The sequence below is a fragment of the Culex pipiens genome, chromosome 2, assembly GCF_016801865.2.
Source record: "Culex pipiens pallens isolate TS chromosome 2, TS_CPP_V2, whole genome shotgun sequence".
NCBI classification, from domain to species: domain Eukaryota; kingdom Metazoa; phylum Arthropoda; class Insecta; order Diptera; family Culicidae; genus Culex; species Culex pipiens.
This window is the reverse complement of record NC_068938.1, coordinates 211,511,339-211,527,572: the sequence shown is the minus strand read 5'-3', so window position 1 is coordinate 211,527,572 and position 16,234 is coordinate 211,511,339. Positions and strand designations below refer to the sequence as shown.

General features: G+C 38.0%; 1 protein-coding gene across 3 annotated transcripts in view; it reads left to right on the top strand.

The window, feature by feature from the left end:
- The window catches only part of LOC120412351 (DENN domain-containing protein 5A), a 41,585-nt gene that overhangs the window by 16,594 nt on the left and 8,757 nt on the right, over window positions 1–16,234 (top strand). For all 3 annotated transcript variants that reach the window (XM_039572764.2, XM_039572766.2, XM_039572765.2), the window contains exons 3-4: window positions 13,042–13,567; window positions 13,626–14,643. In XM_039572764.2, coding sequence (XP_039428698.1) covers window positions 13,042–13,567; window positions 13,626–14,643 — 1,544 coding nt within the window. The remainder of the gene's footprint in view (window positions 1–13,041; window positions 13,568–13,625; window positions 14,644–16,234) is intronic.

Sequence of the window (16,234 nt, the reverse complement as noted above, 5' to 3'; positions counted from 1 at the left end):
GACGCTTCGAGAAAACTTAAATAATCCAATTTATCAAAGTTTTCATTATTATCGTTAACTAATAACCCTTAAAAAATTACAAAAAAATTGTTGAAATCTACATCTTTTGACGTACTTTAAACACATTTTTACCAAGATCAGTATGGTTCCATACCATTCCATTTTTATTCAATTTCGTAATTTCATTTTGCAAAAAAAAGTTTATAGAACTTTAAGTTCATTCTTTGTTCTGTATTTTTTTTTTTTTTCAGTGGAAAACACCCTAAAAACATTTGATTTTTGATGTTAAAAAAGAAACTATTAAGAAATTTTCTGCTCTTTTCAATAAAAAACTAAAAAAAACAAGCTTTACCTATGAAAACGACCTATTTAAAGTCCATTTTATAAAACGATACACTGAGAAGCACTCATTTTCACAAATTTTAAGAAACTGTATCTCAGCCTTCGAACATATTTTTTGAGAGATGCTATTCCTCAACGATTTGTTTTAAATTTCAGCCAAATAATGTTTGATTGCAAATATGATTTGCATCTTATGAATGATTTTTTTGTATGATCTAATTTGCAATTTTTTTCCCAATTTCATTATTTTTCATAAAATTATTTTGCAACTTCGTAAAATTAGGCTCAAAAGATGCAATTTTTTTAATGTACACTTTTAGCAATGAAGAATAATTATCCGTGAACTCATTTTTTATAAACAGTCCTAATCACAACGTACAACTTAGCCGATGACAACAAATCGATCAGAAAATCCATTCTCAAGATACAGATTTTTCTATATTTACATTACCATCTGTCCACAAATTTGTAATTGTGTTTGTATATGGAATGCAAGGAAAAACTAATTATGAAAAATGGCTTCAGCCAATTTGTTCAAATTTGCGAAAATGAACTTGCGAAATAACTTAAAAATTTTGAGTGATATTTCTCATTTCCTCTTAATAAACCCATGATGGGATTCGCCTTGACTGCTAATATTTACTAAATTCGGACCATTTTTAGTCCAATTCATACCGACAAATTCTAAAATTGAATTACCGTAAGCAAAATCATTCTTCATATTTTTGTGATAATTTTTGACTATTTCTTTTTTAAGGCTGAGTTATAGATACTGTAAGAATTTTAAGCAAAACTTGATTTGGATGAGCTTTTAAACACGCTCCAATCTACAGAATTGAATTTTAGTGAATTTCCTGCTAGTAAAAAAAATTTAAGATTTTAATTATAAATGCATGGAATCATCTTAACAATAATGCGCACTAATTGTTATCATGGCTGCTTTTGATGATATTTTTACCTAAATTTTTTTTTTGCTAGAAATTCATTAAAATTCAATTTTATCAATTCAAGCGAGTTCAAAGAACCCAAATTTTTCATACCTTGACGAAACTGAAGCGTATACTGACAAAAATGTCGAGTTGTGTAGTTTCTCTGAACAAACAAAAAAATATTTAAAAAACAAATGTATTTTTTTTTTCTTCAAACGACAATATACAATCATCCAAATTTCAAAACAGTAAGTCACCCTTCAAACCACCATCATAACCAATTAGAACTTATTGAGACCAATTAACGCTCATTGACACTGCCATCAAACGGTCACATCGTCAAGTCGACGACGGCAACGATCACACGATCACTTTCTTCGTCACGTCCCGCAAACGATGAGAGGTGAAAACTCCGTTACAATATTAAAAAAAAAAACCGAAAATTTCACTCCGAGCAAAACAAAAAAACACTCGAAAATGTCGTAAATAATGATTGTCATGTCACGGTCGCCAGCAAATTTTTAAGAGACACAAGTGTGCACTTGAAAACTTTCGACATGAAACGTTTGTAGAATGCTGGTTATTCTCATTTTTTTTTTTGCTTTCAACAAATTGAAGCAAACGGAAATACAGACAGAATTCCCGAGAATGAAGTTATTGAGCTTAATTGAATTAAACGTCCATTGCTATCTGGATGACGGTTGGTTCAGAACAACATCAACAGTGACGTAGTTTGTTGACTGGCAAAAGGTCGTAAGTGACTTTTCTTCTCACAGATATGATCAGCCTGAATTATTTTCGAATTTCGCAGTCAGAAGCAATTTCACCGCGGAAGCTTCCCAGAGCACGTGCAATTTCCATTTCACCGGACGGGGCGGCGCCAAGCCCGCGTGCGTTGATGAGGTAATAAGAATTCATTAAAGATGGATTAATCTGAAAATTATGTATCCATTTCTTCGCGGTTGTTGCGGTTCGTTGAATCTTCTCCGGCTTGATAAGGCTATACCGAAGCAACTCTGTTTGCGGACTCTGATTTGTTTTGACCAAAGCTTGAGCATGAACTTCTCATTGTGCGAAGTCACCAACGTTTTGGCTTACTTTGGAGCTTCTTCGGGGTCCTTTGAACGGACAATTGGTGTTGAAGCAAACAGAGAGGATCGAACCCAGTACCTCTGGATCACAATGAAGTCGCCTCACTCTCTGGACCACAACTTCACTCCAATTTCAGCCTCGTCATCTTGTTTTGATTGTGTCTCAGCATAATGGAGAAGAGAGCTGTAAACAATGCTCCGCCGATGGGAAAAACAACCATCATGACCATTCGCATATTACATTCGCCAGATGATTATGGAGATTGCAGTGGTGGTGGTTGTTGTGGTGGAAGCAGGAAGCTCCATCAAGTTGCGTGTGCCAGTGAAATGGACTCCATCGTCGTCGAGGGGGGCTGTTGAACTCGACATCCGACGTGTGTAGTAATCGAGCATGGGGAAATGATAGATACTACCCAGCTGAGTGAGTGAGTGAAAGAGACAGCGAGATAGCTAGTTAGTGTACGAATCCGCATGTGAAGAGCGCACTTGTTTATGGTCAATATTTGCACAGAAGCAAACTAAAACACACACACACATTCACTCACCCTGAAATGGTCGGTATGTTTAGTGGGCACACTTACGTTGCGGAAAAAGCGCCAAGTGAGAAGTATGTTAACAATGCATAGCATTCATTCGAAGCTGACCACCAGCCCCACCTCCCCCACACACCCTCCCTGCAAACAGCTGATTTGGAGAGGGCGGTTTTTGCCTTTTAAATCGGCAAGGGAAAAGAGGAAAAAGAGGAAAAAGAGGAAATGATGAGCCGGCTAATTACTAGGCAAATATGCAATGCGGAACGAGCCATTGGTAGTAAAGGCGTACAAATTGGAAAATTCGTCGAAAAACAACATTTGCGATACAGTGATTAGGGGCGGATTTATCGCCTGTGAAGCGCTCGTTAAGGGGGTGTGGATTGTGATGTTTTTATGTTGGTATTTTGATAGCTTTGAAAAAACTATCCGTAAATAAGAGCCTCGTGCCTCGTTTTCATTGAAAATAGTTTGGATGCTTTTTCCTCGAAATCTGTAGCACAAATCAAGCTTTTTAACCTCACATATGTATTTTTTCATTGCATTTTAATAAAAAAAAGTAGCATCTTTCAGAAATCTCAAGGTTGGTGCTGATTGGACCATTCCTCTTTTTTTCACACCGCCCTCTTTTTTGAAGATTTTCTAAAAAAACTTTTTTTTTTTCTTTTAATAATAACTTTATAATGTACTTTCGAGTGCTACGCAAAATCGAACTTTTTTCAGTAAAATCGCTGTATCTCGCCAATAGTTCATTTTAGTTTGAGGTTTACATTGATTATTATGTAATATTGTCCGTGGAACACGATTATGATAAAATAAAACAAATAAAATTGTAAGAAATTAGTCAAAACTGATTTTTTATACATAAAACGTCAAAATATAATATAAGGGGGCATTTAAGGGTTAACATTTTATTTTTATCGAGAAAGTATTTTGCTCAAATAGCTTCAAATTTATGATTAAAAGAAAAAAAAAAGTTCTTTTAGAAAATCGTCAAAAAAGAGGGCGGTGTTAAAAATAGAGAGATGGTCCAATCAGCACCAAACTTGAGATTTCTGTTAACTATCGATAGATGAACGTTTCCTCCAAGTTTGGTCCAAATCGGTGAAGGTCGAGTCCAAAAGTGTACTCAGTTGGCCTGGAATGACCCTTATTTTAAAAAAATGAAGTTTGATTCTACCTTTTTTTTATCTAATTTTTAATAATAATTTCTGGAGTGTTAACGTTTACGAGTTTTCAGTCGAATTTTGTAAGAATATTTTTTTCTGATTCGTCTCAAATTTTGTGGAGCTTACGGCTCCTCACAATTTTCGTAGTTGTCCATACAAAAATGGTACGTAAATCTTCCAAAATCTGTATCTTTGAAGGAATTTTCCGGTTGGTTTGATGTCTTCGGCAAAATTGTAGGTATCGATGAGGACTGTTTAGGAAAATGAAGGTACACGAAAAAGAAATTCCGATTGCTTATTTATTATTTTTTTCCCCAAAAATTCAATATCTCGAAATCCAAATCAATTATTTTTTTAAATTTTTTATATGTTTTAGGGGACATATTACTGCAACTTTTTAGAAAAGTAATTTTACTCAAAAACTGTTTTTTTTTTAACATTGAAAAAGGGCCATTAGTTTCTGAGATATTATTTTAGATAAGACTTAAAAAAACATCAATTTTCTTGCTTTTTTTTTTCTTTTATTCGCCTATTTCAGAAACCAGAGGTCCAATTTTAATGTCTATTTGGAAAATTTATTGAAATTTTTTCTCAGCATTTGGAAAAACATATTTTTAGGAGTGAACAATCATCGACACTATTTTATAAAATCCAAAAACTGGAAAAAAATCAGGTAACAATAAACTTTAAATAGCTACTTTATAAATGATGTACTCTACAACATCTGTAAAATACTTTTCGGTTGTAAAATTAGTTTTTAATTTAAAACTGAAGTTAAAAAAAATCGCGTTAAATAAAAAAAATGATTTTTTTTTTAAATAAATTTAGCATGTTGTTAAATTAAGAAAAATAAATATATTTTTTAGTTTAACGTCGTGAGAGAAGGGAAGCTAAGAAAACCACAATCAGCCGTCAACTTGAATTTCACATGGTGTTAGTTACTACAAAAAGTGCCTTTGATATTGTGATTATGGTTGTAAGCAATCGAATCAATTATTAAAACAAAGCCGATCGAAGACGATTTTGAGTCAGCCAGTCGAATTCCGAAACGGAATTCAACTCAAATCGTTCATGGATATCGTTTCAGAATCCAAAAAAGCATGCTCATCACCTTGATGAGAAAAGTCCCACACAAAAGTTTGCAACCAACGGGATTCGAACCCAGCACTAATAGAGCGGACTGGCGTCTTGGCCCGCTCGGCTATCAGACCAATGAAGAATGGGAAGAATAAACGCATATGTGAGCTTGACTAAGGGGTAAAGTAGGATCCCCGTACCTGTGGGCTACATGTTTCTGGGTGTAATATTACATACAATTTCATAAAATAATGCAAAATTGGTTTAAGACCCAGACATTGTATACACAGTTGGATGAATACTTTTTTTTTGCTGTGCTATCACGTACTAACTAATTAGAATGAAAGGAAGAGCAGGAGAAAAAGTTTTCAGTAATGATTTGTGTGATAATTATCAGAGTTTTAACAATGCTATAAATTTTCAACAATAAGTTTTAACATGTCGGAAACAAAAAGTGATCATTTTTGACGTGGTTTCGGTAAATTTATCTTACAAGGCATTGGTTACGAAATTTAATTTTGGCTACTTCTACAAAATTGTTTGTGTTGAAATGTCAAAAAGTAAAAAATGCAAAATATTTCTCACAAAAAAAAACTAAATCATCCTCAACGTGAAACATCAATTCAATTTAACCAAGAGTAAAGCTTGTTTAAAAATAACTAACATTTTTTATTCAATGTAAATAAAAGTAGTTTACCAACACCGACTGCTAAAACTTTCTTCCACCGTAACAATCAATCCCCAACGTAATCTAAATTACACAACTTTTCACACTTTTTTCTACCTTTCTCTGTCAACCGAATGCTTTCTCATGAACCACGTTTTATCGCACAATAAAACTTTCATGAATGCGCAAAACCACCACCGCTCAGTCTAGCCCAATATAACCTCTTTCTCCTGGCAGGCTCAGGCAAGAAAAAAAACCCACAAATGAGCTGCAGAACACTGCACTTTGCACAAGTTACGACACATCCAGCGACGACGACGTCGCGACTGATTTTCACCTCGTCAGGGTCTTTGCTGCAGCGTTACGATGCCAACCTGCTGCCATATGAATTTTTAATTGGATTATTTTGTGTTGTATTTACATGGAACACTTGCCGGCTTGTTTAGCTGGGCAGAGTTTGATGATTGAAAAAAAACTAAATTAGTTAAGGTAACAACACCTCGGGGTTAATTTCATTGTTATGCCATCGATGATGTTTAAATATATTGAAAAAAAAAAAACTGCGACTTAAAAACGATACAAAAAAGAATAAAGTGAGTTTTTTCTTGGAAAAAACGACTCAAACAATAAATCATGACTTCGATGGTATGTCCACAGACTAACCAATTGAACTCACTCAATTCAACTTCTTAAAACCACTTCATGATAGCAGTGTCCTTGCCAGTATACTACAGTTGATTGAACTTTACAGTCCATCTCGCGTATCGTCGCACTCCAGTACACTTCAGAGGACTTCAGCCGCCCAAGATGAGCAGCGCGGGGTCACCGACCTTTACCATTTCCAAACAACCAATTAGATTGATTGGCTCAACTTGGCGGCAATCGACGACGACTATGGCCACTAGCAGCCAAGCCATTTCCAAACCAATTACCATAATTTTGTGCAACCATCCAACCAACTAGCAAGTCCGTCGTGTATGTTCAAGTAGCTTCTCTTCCATCACATTGAACGTACTTCCCAGCACGTCTAAGAAACACTAGATGCCGTTGGTGGGTCCGGTCCATTGCCGTCAAGTTCACACAACAGCTTGCCAACTGGCAGTCAAAACTCTTCTGCTTTGATGGAAATGAAGGCAGCACTGTAAAAATTACATGAGATCTACGTTGTTTTGCTTGTTTTCTATAATTCTATTATTATTTTATTTGATTTGTTCCGATTTTTTAAAAATAATCATATTTCAAGTTTTTTCTCTGTGCCAAATCGGACCTGCCAGAATTTATGTAATCAATGATGCGAGAAGCAATTATGCCACCACTGCCGACCACCATGGACGGACGGGGGGCCCTGGTGTAATGCATTGGCAACGGTTATAGGTCGATCCACCGCTGACCGTTGCTGGCTGGTTGTTCGCGCCAAATCCATTAGCATACGGGCTTTGAATAATTCAGCGGCGAGAAGGTTTTTGGCTGGGCCAAAAGGGTTTCACAACCGGCAAAAGAATAGCTGCGTGGAAAATCGTGGGGAAAACAGTTTGAGTCATCGCTCTTTTGTTTACGTGGGGTAGGTTGACTTTGTTTGCGGGGGGTTGTACCTTTTCTTGTGACTTTAGGGCAGGGGTTCGAGATGAGATCGAGAAATACCTGTTGGTTGTGTAAAGCGAGGGACTTTCTCCAAAAAAGTTGTGCAACTTGTGGAGATTAAAATCGTGGGAGGTAGTTGTGCGTATATAGTTCATTGTTCACGGGAAAAAAATTTGCAAACAATGTCGGTATCTCTTTATTATCAAATTTGTAAACATTTAAATGTTTTCAAGATCGTCAACATTGCTTTAGATTTTTCAATATCAATTTTATTTTAAGTGTTTATCCTTCAGCTACACGGATAGTAGTCCAAATCAAATCCGGCAACTTTGTTTTGTTGAATTCAACAACATAAAAATGATTCAAAAACCTTCAACATTTCTCTCGATTTTCACTGCAAATGTTTTCAAAATCGATAACATTGTTGTTCAAAATCGAAAATCATGTTAACGATTTTGGAAACATTTCCATGTTGTCGAATTCAACAACACAGAGTTACCGAATTTGACCGTTCGAGGTCAAAAAGGGATAATTAGAAAAAAAAACTGAATTTCAAATTTCAAGGATAATTTAAAAAAAAAACAAACTAGGCAAAAGTATGACAAAATGTTACTGTCACAAATTTGCGAAATATCAATGAATTTATGAAAAAAATTCAGCTCTAGTGTCACGTTTTATCCGATCTGTAGTCCAAATTTAAATTTTGCAAGGACGCCCCCCCCCCCCCACCCTTCTTAATCGGTCTGAAACATCAAGGAGCAAACAAATATTTGTTCAAAAAACTTCAAAATTTTAATGAAAAAAGAAGTCTAATGAACCGAAAATAATATGAAATGGATTTTCCTGCGTTTAAAACCATATTTAGCATATTTGAGATCTATCAAAAATATTTTATTTTTTTGGTGAAATTCCGTTGTCGGGACAATTCATAAACCACGTGGACTTTTTTTGGAAATCTCAACCTCCCACCCTTCGCGGACAATTGTCCATACCAAAAAATCTTTTTTGAATGGAGCGTGTACAGTGTCTACGTGGTTTATGGATGGTCTCTGTACAGTACTGGAAAAAGTTTTTTTTTTTTTGCAAAAAAAATATTTCGCCAATACTTTGATATTTTGAAAAATAAAGATTGCAAAATATCTGGGCAGGCGTAACATGCTTTTTATAACATTTTTTTATTCAAATGTTAAAACCATTGCTTGTAATTTTTTAATTTCAATTTTTATATAAAAAAACTAGGAATTTAACTTGTGCAACCTTTTTTTTATTTCAGAATTAATTCTTAATATGATTCCAGTTTTCCCATCAAATCTACGTATCAATATTTAGAACAAATTTTTGAAATAAAAAAATACATAAGTATATGATTATTGAAGTCTTATATATATTTTATCTTTCCTTTTTTATTATAATGTATATCAATATTAATGTATACAAAATTGTAACAAATCATATTCATTTCAATGTAAGATATTCGTTGGAATAAAGATTTTCTAATTATTTGTTAAGAACTAATTAATGATTGCAACTTGCAAGCATATTTTTTTGATATTTATAAGATTTAAGTACTTTTTTTATTCTAGGGATCGCTGAAATACTTGGTATTTCTAAAGAATTAAAACTATAGTCAATTTTGATCATGACATCTACTGGTAAAAAGTCACTTTTTATGCATCAAAAAAACTAAAATGTTTTTTTTTCTTGGTTTTAAATGTTATTATTCATCTGAAATTTGAGTTTAAAAAACGTTACTTAATCCACCTTTAGGTGGTAGGTGCCTTCCTCGCATATTTTTATCAAAATATCTGAGATCAGGCCTCAAAAAAAGTTTATTAAAAACACTAAAGTTTTCTTACAAAAACCACCCTTTTTATAATATTTCAAACTATAGCCAAATCGTTTTTTTAGCATGACTTTTGAAGTACTTTTCTAAACTTCATAATATTAACTAGGGTCGAATCGAATGAGACCAAAACGGTCCAAATCGGTCCAGCCAGTCCGGAGATAATCGTGTGCATATTTTTCGGTGCACGTACTCACATCCAGACACACGCACAGACATTTGTTCAGAATTTGATTCTGAGTCGATAGGTATACGTGAAGGTGTGTCTACGAGGTCGAATAAAGAAGTTCATTTTTCGAGTGATTGTATAGCCTTTCCTCATTGAGGTGAGGAAGGCAAACACTGTTTGGAATTGCGATATTTGCATTCCCGAAAAAAAAATCCGGTTACCGATTTTTGCACAGTTGTATTGCGTTTTTCTTTGGATGAATTAAGGATGAAACATGATTTTTGACTCAGAAAATGTGGGTACATTGTAGATATTTAGCCAATTAAAAAAAAAGAAATCAAATTAAGAAAAAAAGAAACTTAATAGATCATTTTTCTCAAAGAAGCAGAACCAAATATTGAAAAGTGTGTGCATAAATGTTGAATAATTTTTTCCATCTTTTAACCCAAATTTTCAATTTTGAAGTTCACTTATTTGGAATAAAAATCACTTTCAAACGCTTTGACAGTCATTTCCTGCTTTCCAGTAAAAAAATAATAGTTCTCTAAAATAAACAAAGTTTTTGATCTTGAATTTGATTTTGGCATTGAAATGAAATATCCCAAGATTTATGTAAATTAAGGTAATGGAATTGAAAACCGATAATAACGGCTTCGTTCGAAACTAGTGCATGCCACCTTTTGAAGGTATCCTGAGAAATGGTTAGATTTGAAAAAAGTACCTGTCCAAATGTATGCATTTCAAAAGTATTTTGATGATAAGGCCACATTTATAAATATTGTAATTTGATGCACTGTGTCTTTTAGGGAAAACGGTATGAAACCGGGATTTAAGAAATCGGCTACCCTGAATGTATTCTAAATAGTTTACGAATCATTTAACAAGTTTTTATCAAAATTTATCTTTGCTCCCCAGGTTATAAGTGGGAACAAAACCACGAAATGAAAATTACATTGTTTGCAAATCAACAACAATTCCGTTACCACCACAAAAAGATCTGTTTTTCGCCACGTTACTCTGATTTATTTTGCAAACCTGGAATCTCCCCGAGAGCAAAAGTAATTGACGTAAAACCCTCAGGTCGTCGCAGAGATCAATTTACTGGCGCTGATAAGGCCCAGCTCAAAACATGACCAGCGGCGGTTATCAGCAAAACGATTCACTCGCTCAACAACTCAACATTTTCAACCACAAAAAAAAGTTCAAACCAAAATCTGACGTGTCGCTTGTTTTGCTTCGATTGTATGTACACTTTGCGTGTTCAGAACATCGTCCATCGATTTGTTTTAGATATCAGTTATTACACGTGCCCCTCTGTGGTCGGCTGGTTGGATGGCGTTACCCCACACCAAGGTCGAGCCGGAAGTTCAATTGGTGGGTTGAGTTTGAAAATTACAACAATAGCACCAACTTGCAATTATTCACTGCTGCAGCGCGGGTACGCGAGGCTTCTTCGTTAACTCGATTGAAGCTTGACCTTAGGAAATGCTACAAGTTCTTCTTTGTTCCAAACTCTCGACTGACCTTTCCCCCAACGAGAAGATCAAGCATCCCTGGAACAGTTCCAGCTAATCGATACTTGGCACGTGCCTCGCCGCAGAGCTCACACGAATCCCGGATGTCCAAGGTGGCGCGTAATGTTATCACCGTACATTCCGTACGTTTTTGGACCCTTGTTTATTTGTCTGATTTCTTCTGCTGCTGCTTCATTCTTCCCGAAAAGGCGAAAATTCCGCTGCTGATTAAAGGCGATGCCATCGCCGTCACGGAATGACGCCACTTAGTCTCACTTTCTGTGCGCGTTGTCTCCACCGTTCCTCGAGGACACCGTCGCCCAAGGTTCGCAGCTGGCCGAAGAATCGCACGTATCACGTGGCTCGTGCGGAATACCAACGAGTTGCAGCAGCAGTGCTTAGACGAGTTGTTCCAGAAAGTTGGAAAGGTTGGTCGTCCTGCCAGTGGGATTACTCAACTGCTTTCTCGAGCGCACTGTAAAAGCAGCAAGTACAACTTTTCTGCCATTGATGCCACTTAAGAGTTGGTGGGACAACTCTGGGCGGACGCGTGTCCTCGGCATGTGTTATCGTCGCGGAACACGGTTCAACTCTTGCCGCAGCAGAAGCAGCTATCGACGACGATATATGGCCGTTTGGAGTACCGTCTAGACGTTCTGTTCGGGTGTAGTCTATGGCAGCTTCCGAACCATCAGAGTGGCACCAGCTGGTCTATTTATGTCTCTTCCTCCTCCCAGATAGAATCATCGCTTGGAATCTGTGTCTGGTTCCCATGGCGTCAAATGGGATGTCCTTTTCGCTTGGCCTTCACATTTCCCACACATTTTCCGTCCCTCTGAGGGACGAGCCGCGATGCGATTTATGAGTTCAAAAGTGGGAGGCATGAAGGGGGGTGATGGATGTTGGTAGCCCTCTGGGAAATGGAAAACGTCGTTCACGTGCGATGAAAAGGCAAGATTGACGTCAAAATCGGCGCAGAACGCAGGTGATGGACGGAGCTGATGGAAAAGTTTTCATTTCGGAGCGATTTAACCGGTTCGAGCATTTGATGATTGTGGGGGAGTATTTTTAGCGGACGAGTTTGGTTTGCTGTTTGTCTTTGAAATACGGTTTCTGCGAAACGTGACCACTTATTCCTTGTTGATTTGTTTTATTATTTTATCGAATTGAGAAAACTTCTTCATTTTACCAATATTACTCGGAAAGCGCAATACTCTGCTTGTTCTGACAATTTTAGCCCTATTTTTATCTTATAATGGCACACAACTTAAAACTAAAATTGTTTGGAGCTATAAATATCCCACGGGTGGTCAACGTCCAAGACGTGTCCAATTTGCGTGACTTTGAAATTCCAACGGAACCCATAATTTCCCCTCGGAATGAGCTGTAACTGATGACAGCCTCAATTACAATGTCGTCTCCACTATTCGTCTTTGTTGATGATCAAGAAGTTACGCAAACTTCCACGCACTTGTGTGCCACCCAAAAATTCGACTGTTGTTCTCCCTCTCTCCGCGGGGTAATTCAGTAATTGCTTGATGCCACGCCACCAGCGTATAATTTGAGAAAATTTGAATGACTTTACAGAGCGTGAAAATTGGGACTGCGTTTCACCAACCCATGCAGCGCCCTACACTAATGGCTTCTGGCATCAAGCAAAAACGGTGTCAAACCGCAGTTGGAGATTGCACGATAGAACCTGACGACTCTAGCAGACACAATTGCGCTGCCGTACAGATTCAGAGGGGTTGACCTTTCCACCAGCTCGGCTGCTGTGTACATAAGTTAGAAGAATTGCTCCATCCACTTTGTAGTACAGCTTGGAACAAAACTGCCGGCTCCGCCGGGTATGGTCATTAGGCGTTTCATAACAATTACGTCCATTCATCGTCACCACCTCAAGCTGTGGGGGGGACTGGCGAGAAGTTCTTGGTGCATTTTTCGCTCCATAAACGCTGCCAACCGACCTATCGATGGTTTTCACTTGCGAGAACTTGTTGCTCAGCCCACTTAGTCATCGTGCACACACATGGTCACAGTCTGAAACCCGGGCCGGGCAGATATCGAATTACCGCGGGGAGTTACGGTTTTTGCTTATTAGTGTCGTTTGTTCCCTCCTTTATTCCCAGGTGACAGTCTACAGTGTTCCCCGTTAGACCGGGCGTACAAGAGCAAACCGTTGGCACACTACCCGGAGAATGTCGCGTGGAACCCGTTCGACGCGCACGGCATCTGCATGCTGTCCCTGCCCCAGGGGTTGCGTTTTCGAACGCAGAAACACAACATCGAGCCGCGGTTTCACGCGTTCGCGACGACCCGCGAGGACGGCAAGCGGTGCTACGGGTTCAGTCTGGTGTTCTACGAGGAGGTCCGCAACCGGCAGATCTGCAGTGCCATGCACACGCTCCAGTCGATGTACATCACGGAGGTGTCCAGTTCGCAGCAACCGCCACCGGGGACGCTGCGCCGGGTCAAGGAGAGTCCGGTGAGCCGATCGCTGCCGCGGCACTTTAAGATTGCCGCACAAGCGCCCGCTTCGGCGCTCAGCTATTACGATATTACTAAGGATAAGCTGTACGTAGCGAAGAGCCTTTCGCTAGTCTGTCAGGTGCCGTACGCTCACATCGCTGAGCTGTTTCTTCAGAATCTCTTCAAGTAAGTTGCTTGCTACGTCTGTAGTCTTCCGATATGCTCACATTTCCAATCGTTCCAGGTGTCTTCCCCGCCATCCCGGTTCTCGGCTGAGTCTCGAGAGCTACGTGTACAACATACTATACGAAGTGTCCACGCCCCCGCCCGGCAAGTCCATCCGAATATACATACCACCGGAAGAGCCTCACCTACCTCCCATCGCCACCATCCTGCAGCGTCCCGCTCTCAAAGACGAGCTTCCTTTCATGGACTTTCCCCTCAGGCTACTGTTTACCTTCCTCAGCGTAGATTGCGTAATCCAGCTGTTCACCTGCGTCCTGCTGGAGAACCAAGTTCTGCTACGCTCCGTCGACTACCAGAAGCTCACCATCATCGCCGAGTGCATCACTTCCCTGCTCTTCCCCTTCCAATGGCAGCACGTGTACGCGCCCATCCTCCCGGCTTCGCTGCACCACTTCCTCGACGCACCCGTCCCGTTCGTAATGGGACTTCACTCGGACTGCGACAGCAGCATGCGCATCGGTAGCGAAGCCAACCTGTGCTACGTTGACATCGACAAAAAGTGCGTCCAACTCCCAGAAGAGCTGCCCGCGTTCCCACACCGGCACGATTTTATCGCGGAGATCAGTGCCGCGCTGGACAAGTACCAAGTACCTCGGGATCGCTCGCTCGACCCGCCCTCCATCCTCAGTCCGAAGAATCTCCTCAAGGACCACGACATGATGACGACGAGCTGCACTCTCCCCACCGGAATGCACGTCCGGAGGAAACACTCACTGCACGACGTCCTCGACTGGGACCGGCCCAACTCACCGGACCTTCCACTACCCCCGGCCGGCGTTCCCTCCCGGCCCGACGTTCGCCAACGCATCGTGGACATTGTGCGGCGCAGCGGCGGCGACGAGGTCGACTCCAGCCCGAACGAGGTGATGCCCAGCACAAAGCAGAAGACGCCGCTCACCACGCTGGAGCAGTACTACGAAGATCTGAGACTGAACAACTCCATCCGGGAGATCTTCCTGAACCGGTTCGTGCAGATGTTTGCCGCGTACGAGCAGTACGTCATCCTGCCGAATCAGGTGAGTTTCATGAGACTTTGTAGACTCTTTTTTTCACTGAAAATAAGTCTGTTTACATCATAATTCTTATTTTTTGTATGATAAACAAACAGCTGTCACTTTTCATACAAAAATGTTAAAATGAGGCATACGCAACATCGAACCATGCGGGTCAAAGTCGGCCGTACAAGCAAAAAAACACCAATTTCTTATGGGGTTTTTTGAGCAACGAGAGACGAGATGGATCAAAAAATTACTCAGGAAATTTGATCTCTCTTTTGTTATACTGTTCGTAAATGAGCTATTGTCTATAAAATCGACTGATTTTAACATTTTTTTTTTCAAAAAAATGTTTTTTTCCGTGTACTTATTTTTTTCTAGAATAGTCTTCATACAACTTTGCCGAAGACACCAAATTGATCAAAAAGTTCCTTTAAAGGATACAGATTTTCGAATATTTACGTACCATTTTTGTATGAACAGCCCCACAAAGTTTGAGCCAAATAAAAAAATAGAAATAAAATCGATTTCCGGTTTTGGTAGAGAATGGCTCGAGACTCATTTTTTTTATAATTTTCAATATGGGTATCATTAAGTAGCGCAATTTGGCATGCGTTTTTTTTTTTTTATTAGAGTTTATTTTGTAAAATACAAAAATTTTCACAAAACGTCGTTTATTTTTCAAAAGCATTATAATTTTCAAATTTTGCAATATGGGTATCAAATAAAGCAAAATTTCGTACGCATTTTCACTTCTTTTATGTTTTATTGTAAAATTTCAAAAATATTCACAAAATTCCATATTTTTTAAAAATACTTGCCTTTTCAAAACTGGTATTTATTTGGTACCAAACGATGTGAAATTTTGCATGCATTTTCACCTTTTTAGAGTTTATTTTTATTGTACTCAATTTGTTTTCGAAAATACTAAATAAAATCACGATTTGGTATCAAACGAGGCAAAAATTTTTATGCATTTTCACTAAATTAGAGATTTTGGCAAAATACTAAAATTTTCACAAAACACCGTATTTTTCGAAAGTGATAAAATTTTCAAAAGTTTCAGTTGGGGGTTTGAAGCGACATTGTATATCTGGAGTTTTTTTGAAAAGGTCCAATAAACCAAATTTTTAGTTTTTGCTTTTTGGGTGTTTCTTAATACCCTTGACTCAAGGCGGTTTCAAAAACACACAAAAAGCAAAAACTGGAAATTTGGTTTATTGGAACTTTTCAAAAAAAAAACTCCAGATATGCATTTTCACTTATTAGAGTTTTGTTCTGGTAAAATACTAAAATGTTTACAAAATCCTGCATTTCGTCGAAATTACTAAATTTTCATAATTTTCAATATGAGTAATTAAACAAAGTGAAATTTTGTAAGCATTTTCAATTATTTTTTTGTTTTTTGCTAAATAAAAAAAACTTTTTTTAAAATACTATTTTTTTTAATTTGAAAAATGGGTATCAAACGAAAGAATTTCATATGCATTTTCACTATGTTTGAGTTTTTTGTAAAATACTTAAATTTTCACAGAATATTGTATTGTTTTGAATATAATCGAATATAATTTGCAAAGAGATGTTTTATATGGATTTTAGTTTTTTTGTTGTA